Source organism: Theropithecus gelada, chromosome 5 (assembly GCF_003255815.1).
Source record: "Theropithecus gelada isolate Dixy chromosome 5, Tgel_1.0, whole genome shotgun sequence".
Lineage (NCBI taxonomy): Eukaryota > Metazoa > Chordata > Mammalia > Primates > Cercopithecidae > Theropithecus > Theropithecus gelada.
This window is the reverse complement of record NC_037672.1, coordinates 151,260,991-151,280,149: the sequence shown is the minus strand read 5'-3', so window position 1 is coordinate 151,280,149 and position 19,159 is coordinate 151,260,991. Positions and strand designations below refer to the sequence as shown.

Below are 19,159 nucleotides of genomic sequence, written 5' to 3'. Positions count from 1 at the left end.
AATTTCTCTCAAAATTTGCATATATTAACCAAAGACAATTACCATAAATATATTCTTCTGATTTTTACTGTCAAGTTGCCCAGTGTTGATGTTACTTTCATTTAGAATGAATTGTCTGCAACCTGCTAATTATAATTGAATTGAAACTATTATTTTAGAGATTATGGTATGCCAACTGAGAATTTAGGTACAAAATTATTGTTTTTCTGAATTAATGGATGTCTGAAATACACTTTAACATCTTCATGAGTCTCATGTAACCTTACATATTTTGGAGACAATTTTGATTTACTGGAAATCTCAGTGTTTTTAATGAGGCCAGATCTGTTAAGTAGGTGGTTATGTAAATACATGTGAATATTTGTGTGTATGCACGTACTTTAGAATACATTTTCCCTCAATCTTTTTTTCTTTTTTGATTATTGGGTTAAAACAATGAAACAGAATTATGCATGAGAATTAAATGACGTAGTCAAGATTTTAACATAACTGGCATTACACTGGAATTTATGAATGGTTTACTTTATGGTACGTATTTTTTAAAAAATACCACAGCGTTACTTAATACTAGAGAGCTTAACATGTGTTTTCTAGCATTCTACGATGCAGTTTTTAAAAATGTAAGTATACAGTGTTATTTGGCATTCAAAACCCACAGGGATTTGAGCACTGAATGTTTATGGTGTATGACTCACACTAGCTCTAGCAGAAGTTTCTTCTTGTATTAAAAGGAAAAAACAACTACCAGATTTTAACTAAGGTATTAAAACTGCTACAGCATTTGGTGCCACCAACAAGAGCTCCATTGTTAGTGAAAAAAGATCTCCCCCTGCAGTGCCCTTCCCCCACTCCCAAGAGGAAAGGGTGCCTCACTGGGAATACGACTCACTTACATTCACTCAGGGGTGTCTAACATAAAATAACTTAACAGTACATTGCCACAGCAAAATATAGAATTCATTAGTGAGATGTTATTTTCTATCCCATAAGAATGTATTCTCTATCTGGGGTCATCTTCAATAAACTACATCTGGTTTTCTGGAATCCCTGGTGCTGCACTGGATGTACAACTGCACCACCTAAGTCTACACTTGGGCCCAGGGAGAGACACCATATTTCATCAAATCTCAGAGACCATTAATTGTAAGACGCATCTAATTTTAGAATACTTCCACTGGACTGATGGCTTTATCTTCATAGGAAGTTATAAGGTGCCATTCTGTATACCCTTTAGAAGGTGACTTATTTGTGTGTGTATCAAAAAATAAAGGATAAGGATGCTAAAATATCTGAATCTATGGCATTTTGTAATAACAATTTCTCACTTGAGTGGACAATACTATCTGGCTCTTCAGTTTATTTTAAATGTTTCTTTATGGAGTGATATTTTCTCTGTATCATATACTCAGGCAAAATATCCACCAACTTTCCTCCATACTTTATTTAAAGAGAACATATCCCAGATCCTTTATTTTTATTTATTATTTTTTTATTTTTATACAGACAGAATCTCGCTCTGTTCCCCAGGCTGGAGGGCAGTGGCCCAATCATGGCTCACTGCAGCCTCAAACGCCTGGCTTCAAGTCATCCTCCAGCTTCCACCTCCCAAAGTGTAGGGATTACAGTTGTGAGCCACTACATTGGGTCTCTCTGCACTTTATTAGTAGCTATTCATTGACGTGCCCCCTCATTCTTTCCCCAGTGGCATTTGCTCATCACTTTAGATTCAATCTAATTAATCCAGGGGCACATAAGGAGATCCATAGGATTCAAGCGCAAGTCCATCTTACTAGCTTTGCCCCATTCTAGCAACCTCGATTATACTGAAGTCCAAAAGAAGGATTTAGAGGTGGGCTAGATTATAGGGCATTTCAAAAGTTGAATTTCCCAATCCAAGGCTATGGAACATTTGCTAGAGAAAGTCACAACAGCATGCTAATTGAAGCCATCGCCTACTTAGGCTGCAGGATTTCTGCTAATCCCTTAGTGCTGTTATGTTTTCCTTGGCTCTCTCTATATAAATTTTCTCTCTATATATAAAAAATTCTATTATAAATACATTTACACAAATATCAAAAATAAGTAGATGAAAAAGAATAAGGACTAGTTATAACCTCACTCACTCAGAGACAATCACTGTTAAAATTTTGATATATATTCTTAATACATTTAATATATAGTATTATAATTGTGTAAATGTTTATTCATCTGCTTTTTCTCTAGGCTGTGAACTTCTCCTGGATTCAGGACCTTTTATCTATTAATACGCTTATTCCAGGTTCTTAGATTAGTGCAAGATATGACATAGGAACTCAATAAATATTTTTGACCATATGGTCTGAGGAACTGAAGCATGTATGACATAAGCTTCCTCAAGCTGCCCTCACTGTTTAGAATGTATTTATTATTTACTCATTTATTCAATCAACCAGGCATAATTCTACTTTTGCTTTAGAAATGCCTGATTGTGAGGGCATTGTACAGTTGAGGCATTACACAAAAAAGAATCTTGGCACGGTGGCTCATGCCTGTAATACTAGTGCTTTGGGAGGCCGAGGTGGGAGGATTGCTTGAAGCCAGGAGTTCAAGACCATTTTGGGCAACGTTGCAAGACCTCACCTTTACAAAAAAAAAAAAAAAAATCTAAAAATTAGGTGGCTATGGTGGCACGCTTCTGTAGTCTCAGCTACTCAGGAAGCTGAAGTAGGATGGCTTGAGCCCAGGAATTTGCTGCAATGAGCCACAATTGTGCCTCTGCACACTCCAACCTGGGTGGCAGAGTGAGATGCTGTCTTAAAAAAGGAAAAGAAAAGAAAAGAAAAGAAAAGAAAAGAAAAGAAAAAAAAGAAAAGAAAAGAAAAGAAAAGAAAGATGATCTTCCTAAAAATAACACACCCCTGGAAAGAATTCTTCATTAATTCCCCATAGTTTGAGGAAGAGGAAGATGAAGTTGTTTTTGCTTATCAATCCCTTTTTGCTTAACAATCAGCTTTCCTGTCTGTCCTCAGCTCCTGTCACTCTCCCACCTTTTACTCTAAGATAGAATTCTCGAAAACTTTTTCCTTTAAAGAACCAGATAGTAAATATTTTAGGCTTTGTGTGCCTTACGGTCTCTTTTGTGCAACTCTGACATTATAGCAAGACAGCAACCATAGTTAATATTGTGCCTGTATTTCAGTAAAACTTTACAAAACAGGGAGCAGGTCAGATTTGACCACTGGACTGTAGTTTGCCGATCCCTAGTCCAATGCATGTGTCTAATTAAGACACCTAAGTTACTTGCTACTTTCTGCTCATCAGATCCAATTATCATGATTCATCATAATATCTCTACCAACTAGATGTTGTCAACAGTGGGAGAGTTTGCATAAAGATGGGTGAAAGCGAATGAGTTCTGATAGTTCTTATAAATTAGTATCAAATGTTGCTTCTCAAAAGGTGGTCCCTGGGACCAGTGGCACCATCATCCATCCTCAGTCTACAGAAAACAGCACCCGTTCTGCTTTTCAAGGATGCTGGTGGCCTTCTAATACCTTTCCCAGTGTACTTATGAAGGGAGGGTCCTCTGATCTCTTGGGAAAGATAGTGGGGGTGTTTGGTGAGCATGTCTTACATGATAAGTTCACTCTAACATTTTCATTTCCTTAAGCTTTGGATTATTTATAGTATTCAAAGGAAGACCAAATGTCTCAACCTCAGTGATTATAGGCTCCCATTGAATCCAACCAATCAAAGAAACTCTCAAGAGACACAGCTCTATGGGCTTACACATTAAATTCTGACTCTCTAGCAAGCAATATCAATATTGTCTATTTATCAATAAATCCAGCCTAAACCAATGTTATATCTTCCTAGGTCTCACATTCTTTGAATTGATTTCCACACATATTCTCCAGGTTTATGCCAATATAAGTTAGAAAAATATTACTATTCTTTGAAACTATAAGCTTTCTTTGAGTCAGATTTGCACTTGGCTACCTGAGTTATGTTGAAATTCTGACTCTGGTTACGAGTATTTATACGAATAGGCATCTCCTTGCAAGGTGTTTGTTATACCTGCCACTCAATTTGGGTCCAATCTTCAGGGAGATTAATTTTAGGCCTTCTATATAGGAGCTTTCCAGCTTTCTAACTATGACTTGAGTTATGGGTTTAAAGCCTCAGCTTGTAGTTATCTTTCTATAATTTCCTAGTCCTTTGAAAAACAGTCTTCTGCATCATGGTCCTTTTTACTAGTATGTGGTCAGTCAGCACCATTTGGTTCTCTAAGGAATTCGAGTCCTTTAATAGTCACTTTATCACAGTCAAACATGATTGATAAATTAATTAATCGTGACAGTGCTCCAAGTATTGAATTCCTAGCATTCCATTTCCCATGGTTAAGGAACTCATCGCTGTATTCAAAGCCTAAGACACAACCAAACCAGTCTCAGAGTCCCTGTTATCTGAGACCCAATTCTGGTGCCAAGTACTCTATCAGCCATGTTCAGTCATGAAGAATAGATGCTACAAACAGATGTTGGATGAATGAGTAAGCAAGAAGGGAATACTGAGATAACCAAAAAGACAAAAACAAAACTCTAGAAGGCAGCTACCACCCCTAATACTGGAAAAGAAGAAGAGGTTTGGATTATCAGAGCCTAGGAAGAAAATGAGAGAGGGGGCCTTGAAAAGGGGTAGCAAAACAGACTGAATAGCATTGCTGATGATGACAGTAAGTAACTAGGAAGAAGGAAGTCCCATTTTCTATCCTTCTGACTTTCAGTCTCCTTCTAGTGTCCTTTTGTGGCAAACCCTAGGAGAGAGGTAGTTGGCGATGGAGAATGTGGTTTGCAGATCCCCAGCCCCAGTGTCACAGGGTGGAGTACAGAAGAACAGATTTGGATCTGAGACACTATGGTTTAATAAATAACACACCATGTGAAGAACGGAAAGGAGCAGGCAGAGGGAACAGCCACTACAGAGGCCTCAGCAGAAAGATGTTTAGTATGTTCAGAGAACAGAAAGGAAGCCAGTAGGATAAGAATATAGCAAGGGAGCAAGTCCATGAGAAGAGGTTGGAAAGATATGCAGAGCCCACATTATATGGGACTTTGCGGACTGCGGTAAGGTATTTGGATTTTATTTTGAACTCATTCAAACGTTCTTTCTTCCTTCTTACCCATTAACTCCTATTCATCTTTAGGGTTTCCGGTTCTATCAAGGCAACTCAACTTACCCATCATGTCTGTTCAGGGGGAATTGTCACTGCCAGCTTGCTTATCTGTATCCAGTGCTATATTGTAAACACCGTGAGGATAGAAAATTTGTCTGTTTACTAGCAGTTATATTTTTAGCATATGGTATGGTACCTTGGCACCTAAGATCACTCTGTATATATGTTAGTTCAATGAGATAATTAATGACAAACTACATACCTGAGATAAGTCTTCTCTGATCCACTCCCTCAGTGATTTCATATATTCCATCACACTTTCCATTACTCATTGATGTAATCATCTTCCCCTCTAGAGGGAAACTCTGACGACCAAGGTAACTATTCAGTGGTGTGTTTCCAGTACCTGACACTCAGTATCTGTGCATTCATAAAGGAACTCATGAATGAATAAATGAATGAACCAACCAAACAGATATGGATGCAAACTGAAGACATGAATGGGTAGAGTGAGATGACAATGGCGTGATGGCCAGCACATTGATTGTCAATGCACCCCACTCCGGGAAGCAGGAGAAAAATATGTCATAGAGAAACAAACAAACAAAAATATTATTTTTCTTTTATTTTTTACTTCTCTCTTCCTCATACCTTCCTTCCCTCCCTTCTTTTGCTTCTTTCTTTTCTTTCTTTCTGTTTTTTTTTTTTAAATATTGGTCAGCTATATATGATGCCACAGAAAAGACAAGTTAGGTAAGAACTAGAAATGGCCAGTAGACTTTATAACCAGAAGGTCACTGGTCACTGTAGAAAGAGTAACTGGGAATGGCATGGTTTGAAGCTAGCTGCAAACTGAATATGATTTTCAAAAGAAATTTGGCTACAAAGAGAAGGAGAAAAAAGCCTAATTCTTATAGCTAGAGAAGGATATAATTTAAGGGAAAAAAAATTAGGAGAAAGACTAGACCTGACAGAAAAATTCTGAGAGTGTGTTTGAAGAATGACTTTTGCCACTGAGACAGGGTGTAATGGATGCAGTTGAGTACAGGTGCAGAGGGTGAGGGAGTTCTTTCCGAATACCTCCTTTCTCTCTGGGAAATGGAAAGGGAAGTGATCTGTGAGAGTAAGCCAGGTAGTGGTCAGGTAGGAGACCTGAATGGAAGAAGGGTGATTACGGACACCTGGAAAGATTGCCACATACAACGGCACTGCGGTTGTCTCAATCCATGCTGTTGTGAAATTTTCTGTAGCTCCAGTCATTCGTTGGATATTCAAATGGAGTAAAGAGATGGTTGCAATGATCCCAGGCTGAAGCTTTGCTGGACATCTTTGGCAGAAAACCCCAGGACCTGAGTAACTATGCAAGATTGCTAGAGGGGTAGCTCATGGGGCTGGACTGGAGAAGGAGAGAAATGAATTGAGGAGAGGTATCCTAGGGCGGGAGGAATTAAGAAGTCATGGGACTGCAGGTCTTGAGGTCTAAGAGAAGATGTGTGTGTGTGTGTGTGTGTGTGTGTGTGTGTGTATTCACACTGGCGTGCATACACACATAGGTATGGGCATATATACACAGGCACACACACACATATCCTTCAGTGGGCATGTGTCATAAGGATATCACTAAATATCTTCAGATCCAATTTTCCAGTTTGCTCAGTGAGGTGATAGAATGAGACCAAATAACCTCTTTTTAATTTTTGTTTTCTTAGTTCTCAAGTTTGATGATGCTGTGTTTGTTATGTAGGATTATAAGGGTGTAAGGAGGAAAAGCGAAGGCACTAGTTAAATTCTAAATAAGCCATAGTAAAATACATTTAATTTACTTCCTAAATTGTAAAGGGTATGAAGTTTGGGGTATGAAAAATGCATGTATGCAGACTACAGTTATAGGTAAAGATCTTATTTATCCTTAAAAATATACTAGGAGGATTGAAGATGAATGTATTGTTATCTTAGGGATAAAATAACCTGTGTAGAATAATAGAAAAAAATAAAATCTGGAAGTTTCTAAAAAGTCAGAGAAATACTGAATAGAGTGGTGAAGCACATTAGAGGAAAATGGGAACTGTGGGAGGAAGGGACAGCAGAAAGATCTGAATTTATGTGTAAATAATTGAAGACATTTTCTAGGTTTGGCAAGTAGTGAGAATTAAAAAATGTATACTATATAGCATTCTATACTATGTAATATACATAATATGCAATCATATATATAATGTGTAAGAAAATCATATAAAATAATATGCAATGGTATATATATAAAGTGTAACAAAATCATATAAATGTCTTCATTCATTTAAAACTTGAAAGATCCAAGTAATCTTTCTGAAAACAGAGGTCACATCTTATTCAGTACTCTCTCTTTGGCACACAGTACTATGCTTGGCACTTGATATTTCTCTCTTTTCTTGAGGAAAAGGAAAGTAGATATAAGACAATATTGTTCCCATTTTTATAATGTAGGCAGAGATAGGAATAACAAATTTTAACAACCTGGAACTTCAAGAAATTCTGTCTTTGCTATAGAATAGATTATATGATCCTTAAGTTGCCGAAATAATCACTATGATCCTTTAGTAATATCATTAATAATATGCCTAATGCCTAATAAGAGAATGAAACATTTTGGTGACTTCTGACCATGTCATATCAAATCCATTGGTCCTATGTTATTAGACTTTTTTCTCAGGGTTATTCCAATGCCTGCGGATTATATCTCAAATATATTTCTCCTCTGAGTTATATAATAATAAGATATGTATATTCATTCTTATATAAAACTAGAATTCTATTTCACTCCTTTCAGCTCTCAGTCCTATATAATATCTGCCAGATCATAATGGAATGAAAATTTACTTTTTAAGACTGGCAAGATGGAAATTTGTAATTAAAGATTTTTTGTTAAGACCAAAAGAATGACATTTCATTTTTTATTAAAGTATAACATCATACATTCTGAGTACTGTGTGCACACCTAGATTCTTGTCAGTTAAGAAAAGAACATAGGAAAATAACTGAGAGGAACTTGTGTAAAATGCAAATAAATTACAATGGCATGGGATAAACTCATTAAAATTAATAGTATGAATGATCTTCATACTATTAGTGATGGAAATGATGTGATACTTTTCTCAGGGGAGAAATGAAACCACAAAAATATGGGAAGAATTATTTCCAAAATGCGTAGTAATGTGGTACCACATTTCTTACTCTGGATAGCAGACTGAACACTAAGTGGAAAACAAAACAAACAGAAATACATATATAAGCAATTCTAGGTGCCCACTTCTTGAGATTGAGAATAAACAGAGTTCTATAACTTAGCACAGGCTTTTAAACAGTGAGTCAATCTGCAGAAATTGTCATTTGTCCTGCAAGCTTACAATTAAGTCATTAAGTCACAATCAGCGGTATTAGAAGGAGTAATTAGGAATATGTTGTAGAGTTGCACACTCATAAGAAATTTTTTATGGGAAGGAAAAAATTCTAAGCATTCACTGTGGGGAAGTCTCATAAGACTTTTGAAAATCAAGCATTTCAGCCCAGGAGGCTTTTATTTAGCAAGAACAGCCAGAAGAGTTTTTCTTTTACCTTAATTTAAAGGCTGTTTGAGAATCTTGCCATTTTCATCTATGGCCTAACATGTTCAAAGGAAAAGAAATAGGAAAGTGGATGAATGTATTTCAAAGAAATGATTGCTAAGTTTTTCTTTATATTTTTCTTAAGGAGTCAATTCCAAGCTTCAGTTTGAAATCATGCCAGGTGCTTCATTTGAATTGTTCGAGATAAATTCGGACACTGGAGAGGTAGTGACAACCACCATGCTTGACAGAGAAATTCAAGGAGTCTTCACCCTTCGAGGTAAGGGATTCCTTGACTATGCTTCAAAAAAAAAAAAAACAACAACAACAACAACAACAAAAAAACGGTTCAGTGGTGAAATGTTACATTTTGGTGGGGTATTTTTAAATAAAATATTATTTAGCCAGTGGTACCTGATTCGTTTAGCCTGACTTTGTCTAGTTAGAACAAATATATTTTAGGTGTGAATCAAAGGCCACAATTCATGCCGTCTTTGTGTTCTATGTCAGTATTAGTACGAGACGGGGGATTCCCTTCATTGTCCAGCACCACAACAATTCTCTGCACTGTTGAAGATGAAAACGATCACGCACCAGAATTTATTGTTTCCAGTTATGACATTGAGGTTCTGGAAAACCAGGAACCAGAGGTTGTCTATACTGTTTTAGCCTCGGATATGGATGCTGGCAATAACAGAGCTGTTGAGTATCACATAATTGGTAAGTTAGTTAGTTTGTTTGTTTGTTTAAGACAGAGTCTCACTCTGTCACCCAGGCTGGAGTGCAGTGGCGCGATGGCTCACTGTAACCTTCACCTCCCGGGTTCAAGCAATTCTTGTGCCTCAGCCTTCCAAATTGGTAAGTATTTTTAAATTAAAATTTCCTCCAGGATGCTGACTGAGTTGATACACACTCTGTGTTGATTACTCTGTGTTTGATACCTGTTGCCTTTCTCTACAAAATACATACCGAGTCAGAACTGACTGGTGCCATGAGCTTTCTCTCTACCTCCTTCTCACAGCCACCTTGAACCACTGCTCTCCACATTCTTTAAAAATCTGCCTTTGCAAACTGCTGTGAATTTTTTTCTATGCTAACATTAGTGGATGTAAGGATGGAAAAGATAGTGTTTTTGTATTTTTGTTGCTTTCACGTGATCTGTTTCAATTTTTTTTAAATTTTTATTTTCTCATAGGCAGATTCTTACTGGGTCATTTCATCCAGTCCCTGTCTTTAGCTATCACTGGGATGCCAACAGCTCCCATCTCTATATGCATCCTAGATCTAGGTCCCATTAAAGGATATTGTTTTTAAAAGTAAAGTAGTAACTCTCATACAAATATAAAAATGGTACCTGCAAATAACTTTTATTTAACTCACTAATTAATGAGTAACCCAAAAAGATGTTAAAATTGTTTCAAGGAGAATTCCAAGAGCCATACATAGGCACACACACACACAAAGCAAATAAGGAATTCTGAAATGCAGAAACGGTGTATTTGCAAGACAACACTCAGTGGCATTTCACCAGATTTACTTGCATTTCCGTGGAGAAGAATCATTTACATTATTATAAGTTTTCTTTTTTTTTTTTTTTTTTTTTTTTTTTTGAGACGGAGTCTCGCTCTGTGGCCCGGGCTGGAGTGCAGTGGCCGGATCTCAGCTCACTGCAAGCTCCGCCTCCCGGGTTTACGCCATTCTCCTGCCTCAGCCTCCCAAGTAACTGGGACTACAGGCGCCCGCCATCTCGCCCGGCTAGTTTTTTGTATTTTTTAGTAGAGACGGGGTTTCACCGTGTTCGCCAGGATGGTCTCGATCTTCTGACCTCGTGATCCACCCGTCTCGGCCTCCCAAAGTGCTGGGATTACAGGCTTGAGCCACCGCGCCCGGCCAATAAGTTTTCAACAATGTACAGAGTGATCAAAAAGGCGGTGAAGGTGGAAGACCACTATGATGGCAAAGACACACGGGACACCTGTGCCCCACCCTTCTTTCTTCAATGCCAGGACACCTACTTGTCTTGTTCCTCCTATTTCAAATTGTTTCACAATTTCCTGACAGCCCCAAGGACCCGGTCTTTATATCCAACAGCATTGCATTATCAATGTGTCCAAAATGACACATCAGCCTGACCCCCTTTCTACCTCCCCCATCATGGTCTGGGTCCTTCTGCTACTCTCTGCCTGTGATCTTCAGCTATTGTTTTTTGTTTTTGTTTTTGTTTTTTTCTTCACTTACTCTTGAAAATGTATGTACCAACACACACATATTTTTATGTTGCCAACTAAACTTTTTCCCATAAACTTAAAAAGTAACAAAGGTGTGTTTCCCAGCATATCCTAAATATTGACACATTAAAATAAGACTGTTATATCACCTTTTAAAAGTATTCAATAGAATAAAAAATACCTTAAAAATATATGAAAGGCGGCCAGGCGTGGTGGCTCACACCTGTCATCCCAGCACTTTGGGAGGCTGAGGTGGGCAGATCACCTGAGGTCAGGAGTTCGAGACCAGCCTGGTCAACATGGTGAAACCCCGTCTCTACTAAAAATACAAAACTTAGCTGAGTGTGGTGGCAGGTGCCTGTAATCCCAGCTAGTTGGGAGGCTGAGGCAGGAAAATCGCTTAAACCCGGGGGGTGGAGGTTGCAGTGAGCCGAGGTCACGCCATTGCACTCCAGCCTGGGCGACAAGAGTGAGACTTTGTCTCAAAAAATATATATATATATGTGTATATATATTTATATGTATTTCATATATATTTCATATATATGTATGTGTGTATATATGTTTGTATATATGTATATATGTATACATATGTGTGTATGTGTATATATATGTGTATATATATGAAAGTCATCCTCCCCTTGTGTTGCCTTCCTCTTTCCTGGCTCTGCATGTCCCTTCATGGTCCCAAAGTCTCCACCTGTTCTGCCCAAGATGAGGCCACCTTCTCAGCCAGTTCGGAAACTGGGAGCTCCTACGGATGGCTGTGGGACTCAGAAATCTCTCCGGGAACAGAGAGCATAACTTGGATTGGCAAAGCTGCCTGCCAAGCCACTATGCCCAGGAAATAGGCTAAAAAGGTGACACAGCAAAGGTGATGGAGGAGCCACACAGGAGATAGGCAGGGTTGTCTGCTAAACCTGCCCTTCCAAAAACAGAACCCAGGCCTAAAACAGTCCCCGCAACCTGGCAAAGAAGGGAATGAGGTGCCTCAGGGGCAAAAGGGGAAGGGGATGCTGGCAAGGATGAGAACAACCCTGCACAAACCAAGACGCCTGCACAGCGCAGTCACAGGGAGCGCAGGGCACTGGGAATGCCAAGTGAATTGTACACTTTCATAGTTCACAGACTCTACTGTTTGAAATATGATTTTTTTAAGTTAATAAAAATGTAGAATTTTACTTGTTTTTTTCAATTATATGTATGAACAAGCATTTTCAGTTATATGTTTTGCATTTTTACTTCTTCAATCAATATTACCTTTCTACATCGTTGCAGAATTTTATCATAATGTAATGGACTTCTCTGCTTAAAGTATTGATCATTTTATTATAATTTTCTGCAATTAAAATATGTGGATAAATTTAAGATTTCTAAAAATTTCCAATGAACATAAGGTCTCCGTTTTGAAAATTATATTAGATTATTGTGATTGTAAGATTAAAATAGCAAAAGTGCATTCCAAATTTTGACAAGTAACAACATAAAAAGTAAAATTGTGTTGTAAATGCATCTCTGAATCAGATTAATGGGTTCCTTTTTTCCAGTGAGTTCATGAATCTGGGAATGCATGTTCCTTTTTGCTAAAATAAGGCAAAGCGGCTGGGTGCAGCGGCTCATGCCTGTAATCCCACCACTTTGGGATGCGGGGGTGGGCGGATCACCTGAGGTCTGGAGTTTTGAGACCAGCCTGACCAGCATAGAGAAACCCCGTCTCTACTAAAAATACAAAATTAGCCTGTGGCACATGCCTGTAATCCCAGCTACTCGGGAGGCTGAGGCAGGAGAATCACTTGAACCCGGTAGGCGGAGGTTGCGGTGAGCCAAGATCGCGCCATTGCACTCCAGCCTGCGCAACAAGAGTGAAACTCCATCTCAAAAAATAAAAATAAATAAATAAATAAAAAATAAGGCAAAAGGCAAAGCACAGTGCCAAGTCCGTTGCTGTTTCTCTTTGTTACAGATGTAAGCACTGAAAATTCTTGCTCACCTTTTTTAAAATGGAAGTATTGTTACAGAAGTTAATTTAGTACTTGTACGCCTTCTGAGTTATATGCCAAAAAGTTAATGAATAGTCTTTATTTTTTATTTATCTACCACTTGAAAACTTGAATAGGCCCTATAATTTGGTTGATAGCAGAGACCCTCTCCTACTGCAAAAGGATATTTTCCCCAGGCATTAAAGTCAGTTTTTGTTTTGACATAGAACTTTCAACACTGGGAATTATCACTTTATTTGACAGCCATTTATTTGGGTGAGAGGGAGACTTCCTTTTCTAATTTGCAAGAAGAGTGCTTATAAATGTGAATGTGGGAAAGATAAATTCCATGATCCCAGGTGCGCTCTCAGGTGGAGCAATTTTAGGAATAAGGATATTTAAATTGAACTTCTGGAGATTACCAAAAAACTACCTGTTTCCAAGTAAATTCCTTAGACAACTTCAAGTAACCCAGCTGTACTCAGCCCTCCTTTTAGAGATGATTGACTGATCTACACACCCTTTACTTATTCGCCTAAGCCGGGTCATGAATCCTTTCTCCATAACTTCTTATTTTTTCTCTTTAATATCTCTGCAATGTGTTCACTTCCTGCATGCATATATTGTTTCAGATACCCCTTGTTGCACAAGTAGATTACTATGACTCTTAACCTTCCCATTTTCATTTTCCTTTTTTTTTTTTTTTTTAAAGACAGGCTCTTGCTCTGTCACCAAAGCTGTGCAGTGGTGCCATCACAGCTCACTGCAGCCTCTACCCCCTGCCAGGCTCAAGCAATTCTCCCACCCCAGCCTCCTGAGTAGTGGGGACTACAGGCATATGCCACCATGCCTGAATAACTTAAAAACTTTTTTTTAATTTTTTTAAGAGATGAGGTCTCACTATGTTGCCCAGGCTGGACTCAAATTCCTGGGCTCAAGCAATCCTCCTGCCTTGGTCTCTAAAAGTGCTGGGATTATAGGAACCATCCTGTTTTCTAATCAAACTTTGACATTGCTGCCTCGATACTATTCTTAAAATAGAAATTTGATTCATGACACTTTACTGTCCAAAATCCTTCAGGGGGCTCCCTCGTGGATTTCAGGAGAAACTATAGAATCTTCAGCGGTATACAGAGAGCCCTTCACCATTTTACCCCTGCTTACCTCCCAAATTCATGTCTTTCCTCTGCCACTACTGCCAGCCCTTTTCCTACTCTCCACATACAAACACCCAGGAACCCTGTGTTCTAGTCACACCCAAACATTTGCAGCCTGTTAATTCTTATATTCCTAGAACTTCTCACAGGCTCTTTCCTCTGTGAGAGGAACACTCTCTCCAAAACTTGTAGTATGGCTTCCTCCACTTTAGGGGTGAGACTTGATGTCACTGTTTCCAATAAGCATTTCTTGGTCATACTAACATAGGATTATGTGCCCTTTCTCTGTACTTCTCAGAGAAACAGCACCCCTTGGCTAGCACTATCTGTATGCACTAATTTAGCTCTGTACATATGATTTTCACATGGTACTTTAATATCCAAGTATTGACCAGCCTTTCCTTTTAGACTGTAAACTGTTGGAGCTGGAGCTAGGTCATGTCTTACTCCCTTCGTATCTGTGATCTTGAGCACAAACTTGACACATACTAGGTGCTCATCAAATGTTTGCTGAATGAATGAATCACTTTATCAACCACAAATACTACAGAAATGTGGGTTTGTCCAATCATCTCTACTTTTGGTGTAAATTAACTATGCCTCATGAATACAAATGCAGGGCCCGCTCCTCCTCCCTAAAACTACCTATTGCTGTTGTTTCCTCTGAATGCCTTTCTACTTGGTCCTCATATGCCTCTGATATGCAGACTCTATTAAGTTCCCACACTATTGGTCCTGCTCTTCATCCAAGAATATGACTGGCAAGTATTTAACCACATTTCTCCTCACTAATTTTCAGGGTTATTTAAAAATGTCTTTGAAAGCTTTTTGTCCCTGTGTTCAATTTTAAGTTTTATTCTACTCGATACTGTGGAAAATAATAAAGGGCAGATTTTTTTAAGGAATAGATGAATAGAACATTGCCTTATTTATGTTTTGGAAGAAATAGGCAATTGTCCAACTAACTCTAACCAAAGTGTTACGATTCATGGACAAAATGCTGTGGACATGTAGAAGGGAAGGCTTACTGCAATAGTATAACAGACATGAAATCTGTAGTGGGTAATATTTGGGAAAATAACTACAAATCAAATCTGTTCATTTCTGATTGATATCTTAAAAAAGGACATTATATTCTGTTTCTTATCCCCAACTCCTATTGTTTTGTATTAAATAAAACATTCATCTTTATCCTCTTATGAGGAAAAATATATTAAAATTAAAAGTTGTAGATGCACACAAAAAAATCATACGGCTGCAAATCAGTGAAAGCAAGTGTTCTAATTATTGACTGATTAAAGATAGGCATTGAATCATATTATTCTGTTTATCCCCTCAATAGAATAGAAGTTTCATGAGGGCAGAGCCTTTATCATGTTTACTGTTATATCCCCAATATTTACAGAAGTGCTAAGATACAATATAATCGGGAGTAAATATATTTTTGAATGAATGTATAAATGAATACCATAGACAGTGCTAGCAAAGAGCTGCTACTTTTTCAATTCAGATGAATTTGGAATTGTTTTCTTTAATAGATGGAAATACCGATGAGTACTTTGCTATAAATGAGATGTCAGGAGAACTCTCAACCACTCGTGCTTTGGACCGGGAACAAGTCAGCAATTTTACCCTTGCCATTCTGTGCTCTGACCTGGGAGATCCGCCTAGGAGCTCTGTAATACACCTGCAAGTTAGAGTTTTGGATGCCAATGACCACACTCCTTCTTTTCCCACACTTTATTACCAGTTCTCTGTGAGAGAAGATGCTGAAGTGGGAACAGTGGTTTTTGTGCTTTCAGCTGTGGACAAGGATGAAGGCCTGAATGGGCAAACTGAGTATTTTCTGAGTGATGAGGCTTCTGGTGCATTCACCATTGATCCTATGTCAGGCACATTGAGAACCAGCAACACCCTCGACCGTGAAGCCAGATCTCAGCATACATTTAGTGCTGTGGCCAGAGACTGTAGCATCCAGGGTTCACGAAGCACTACTGTAATTATAAAAGTATGTGTCACTGATGTTAATGACAATGATCCAGTTTTGGAACAAAACCCTTTTGATGTGTTTCTTTCCCCCCAGTCGCCTACAAACCAGACAACTGTCATTGTGAGAGCCGATGACCCAGACTTGGGGCCCAACGGAACTGTGGTTTTTAGTTTTGCAGAGACTCAGTCAATGTTTTCTATTGATAAACATACAGGAGAAATTCAATTTCAGCAAAATCCATCTTCAGAATACTTCCCTATCTGGCTGCAGTTAAAAGTTACAGACCAGGGTGTTCCAGCCAGGACAACCACAGGTCTCTTGGTCATCCACATGGAAGGAGAAGATGTAAAGATTTCCTTCAGCCACCATCTGTATAAAGGGCTCGTGACTGAAAATTGTGAGGCAGGTGAGTGTCCCTTCAAGTTTTTCATATATCGTACTTGTTTTGGCAAAATGCTTAAGAGTATGGATTATACTACAAGAGTGCCACTGTGCATTCAGTTATACATTTTTTGGTTCAATGCCTATTCTTGATATTGGAATAAACGTGGTTAAGAGGAACCTGGTCTGAGATGAAATGTCAGGGCAGAAGACAGTGAGGACCAAATTCCTTCTGACCTCTAAAGGAGGGCCCTCCCATTAAAGATTCAGTTAGAAAAGCTAATAAATAAATGGATGGGGAGCCTTTAATCTCATATTCTTACTGTGTTTTCTTGACCTCTTGTCAGAGTTGTTGGTAGTTCCCTTATGTTTGGAATTGCTTAATTAAATTTAGCTTTTATCTTTTTAATAGAACTTACTCTAAAAATTTCTTTATTAAATATCACACATAAAAAATGCTAGAAATACTTCTGGAAATAATGTAAGCATGTATCCATAAATATCCAGGTAGGTGTATATGTCAAGACATCTGAAGCAATAGATTGGGACCTCTCTTGGAAGAGCAAATATAACATGTGTGAAGGGCATAAGTCTGAATTTAGAGGTGAGCTAAAAGTTGCAAGTGTAACAGGAAAGAGAAAGGCCAAAGGAAAGGATGACAGTTAAGGAGGCTGTTGAAACTGACTAGATGTAATTAATCTACACCTGGGTCAGCAGGGTTTCTTGGGCCCCTGTGAAAAACAATGACAACATCATAAAATATTGATTGACATTTCAAGCTGGCTGATGCTTTGCTTGGAACATGAACTCAATACAAACTGCCAGATCATATTTTAGACACCAGAAGATTATTTATCCTTGTTTGTTCAATTTTTTTGCTTTCAAATTCCCAAATTCTAGTGGTTTTAAAAGATTGTAAATCTACCTACCAGTGTTAGAATAACCTTGATATCAATTATTTAATAACATTTTATAGCTGCCAGCATTATTTTCTCCCCAAATACGCCTGCAATTTTAACCTTTATTTTCAACTGAAAAATACATGCCTATCAGAAGCTTAAGTTTTCGGTGGGCCACTCACACATTTGATCTATGAGTAGGCACCACTTGGCATCCTGAGTGAATTATTTTTGGTATTATCATAAATTTTCATCACTCCAAACTACTTTTAACATTTTCTTATTCTTTTAAGAAAACAAAAAATTAAAAGTTAAAACAAATAACTCCAATGTATTGCTATTTGTTTAACATTTCTTTGTTGGAAAGCCCACAGGTTCAGCTTTTGATTAATGTTGCATTCATCTATTAACAATATTAAACTTAGCACCTCAATTGTTTAAAATAATGTAGAGTTTCTATTTTTAAATCAGCCTTTTGGTTGATAAAATTTCTTTAAGAGTCAGTCATGAAATGTTCACTTCATCATAGGAAGAGGCACTCTCAGAATTTCTGGTAAGACACAGACTGGCCCCACAGCAGCGTGACAAGAAAAGTTAACATCCAAGTGACTCCCTACTCTTTACTGTGAATGCCCCCCTCCTGACTACCCCTTTCCCTGCATTTCCAAGCCAGATTAGAGAGAGAGAATGTAACTGTTCTGAATCTCTTAAAAGTTAAGGATAAACCACTTGGTTGCCCACGATGTTTCACTGCACTAAACAATTTAAATGAATCTCCTAGAAACCAGCCTTTATTTCTTTGGTTTCATTTCCAGTGCTTTCGCTGTCATGATAAGAATGAGTCAGCAACCATAGTCCATGATGTGGACTGTTCACAACTTTATGCATTTCATTGAATTGCCAGGAGGGGAGAAATTGAAATTATGAATGATATTGATACCCCACTTAAAAGTAAATACTCAGACCTTGAAAATGAAATAAAATTAAAACCTGATGACACATGGGTGCACTCTCACTACTAAAATGTATTCAGTATTGTACAATACATAAATTAGATCTTGATGTTTTGGATGAAAAACCCTTTTTCCAGCTCTTTGGCAGTTGATCTGTTGAATTCAGGCTCCACTCTTGGTAAGGCTGGGCACATGTGTATTAGAGTGTGAAACTCGTGACACTAGTTAGTGTAGCTGAGTGGGTCCACCTCTGTCATGGCTGTACTGGGCATATTCTCTTTGATGACTTTCTTATAGGGATACTGTAAAGATTAAATCAAGTTTTAAGAGGATACTAGTCATTGCTTTCTTTGGTTGCTATTTTTGTCATCTTCCTGTCCGATATCTAAAGTTAGCTGGGTATAAATTCTCACCACAGCAAACAGTTGTTACACAACAATTATATTACAACAATGAACTACTTGTGGTTGTTAGGGGCCTACAGTATGTCTTACTTTGTCTTCAAACCAGATAAGAATGATACTTTCCAAGAATGAATTATGATGAATTTCTCCATAAACACAGTGTTATTCTCAGCTTTGGAAGGTATGAATGTTTCCACATATGAATTCCTATGATAATGAAAAAGGGAAGCAAGTGTTAATCTGTCATTCCTATTTTGTTATTTAGGGACAGTCTCATATTTTGGTATAAATTCATTGTATTGAGCATTATCTAACTAGCCATATACAATGGTATGGAATTTAATCACTTTACTTATGACTCCAAGATGGCTCTGGAGGAGAAAGAGAAACGTCTTATTATCAGAAAAACGTACATACTTCACAAAGCAGTTT

General features: G+C 37.9%; 1 protein-coding gene across 1 annotated transcript in view; it reads left to right on the top strand.

Moving 5' to 3' along the window:
• The window catches only part of DCHS2 (dachsous cadherin-related 2), a 265,954-nt gene that overhangs the window by 183,449 nt on the left and 63,346 nt on the right, over positions 1 to 19,159 (top strand). The window contains exons 11-13 of the mRNA XM_025385992.1: positions 8,882 to 9,016; positions 9,247 to 9,456; positions 15,639 to 16,496. Coding sequence (XP_025241777.1) covers positions 8,882 to 9,016; positions 9,247 to 9,456; positions 15,639 to 16,496 — 1,203 coding nt within the window. The remainder of the gene's footprint in view (positions 1 to 8,881; positions 9,017 to 9,246; positions 9,457 to 15,638; positions 16,497 to 19,159) is intronic.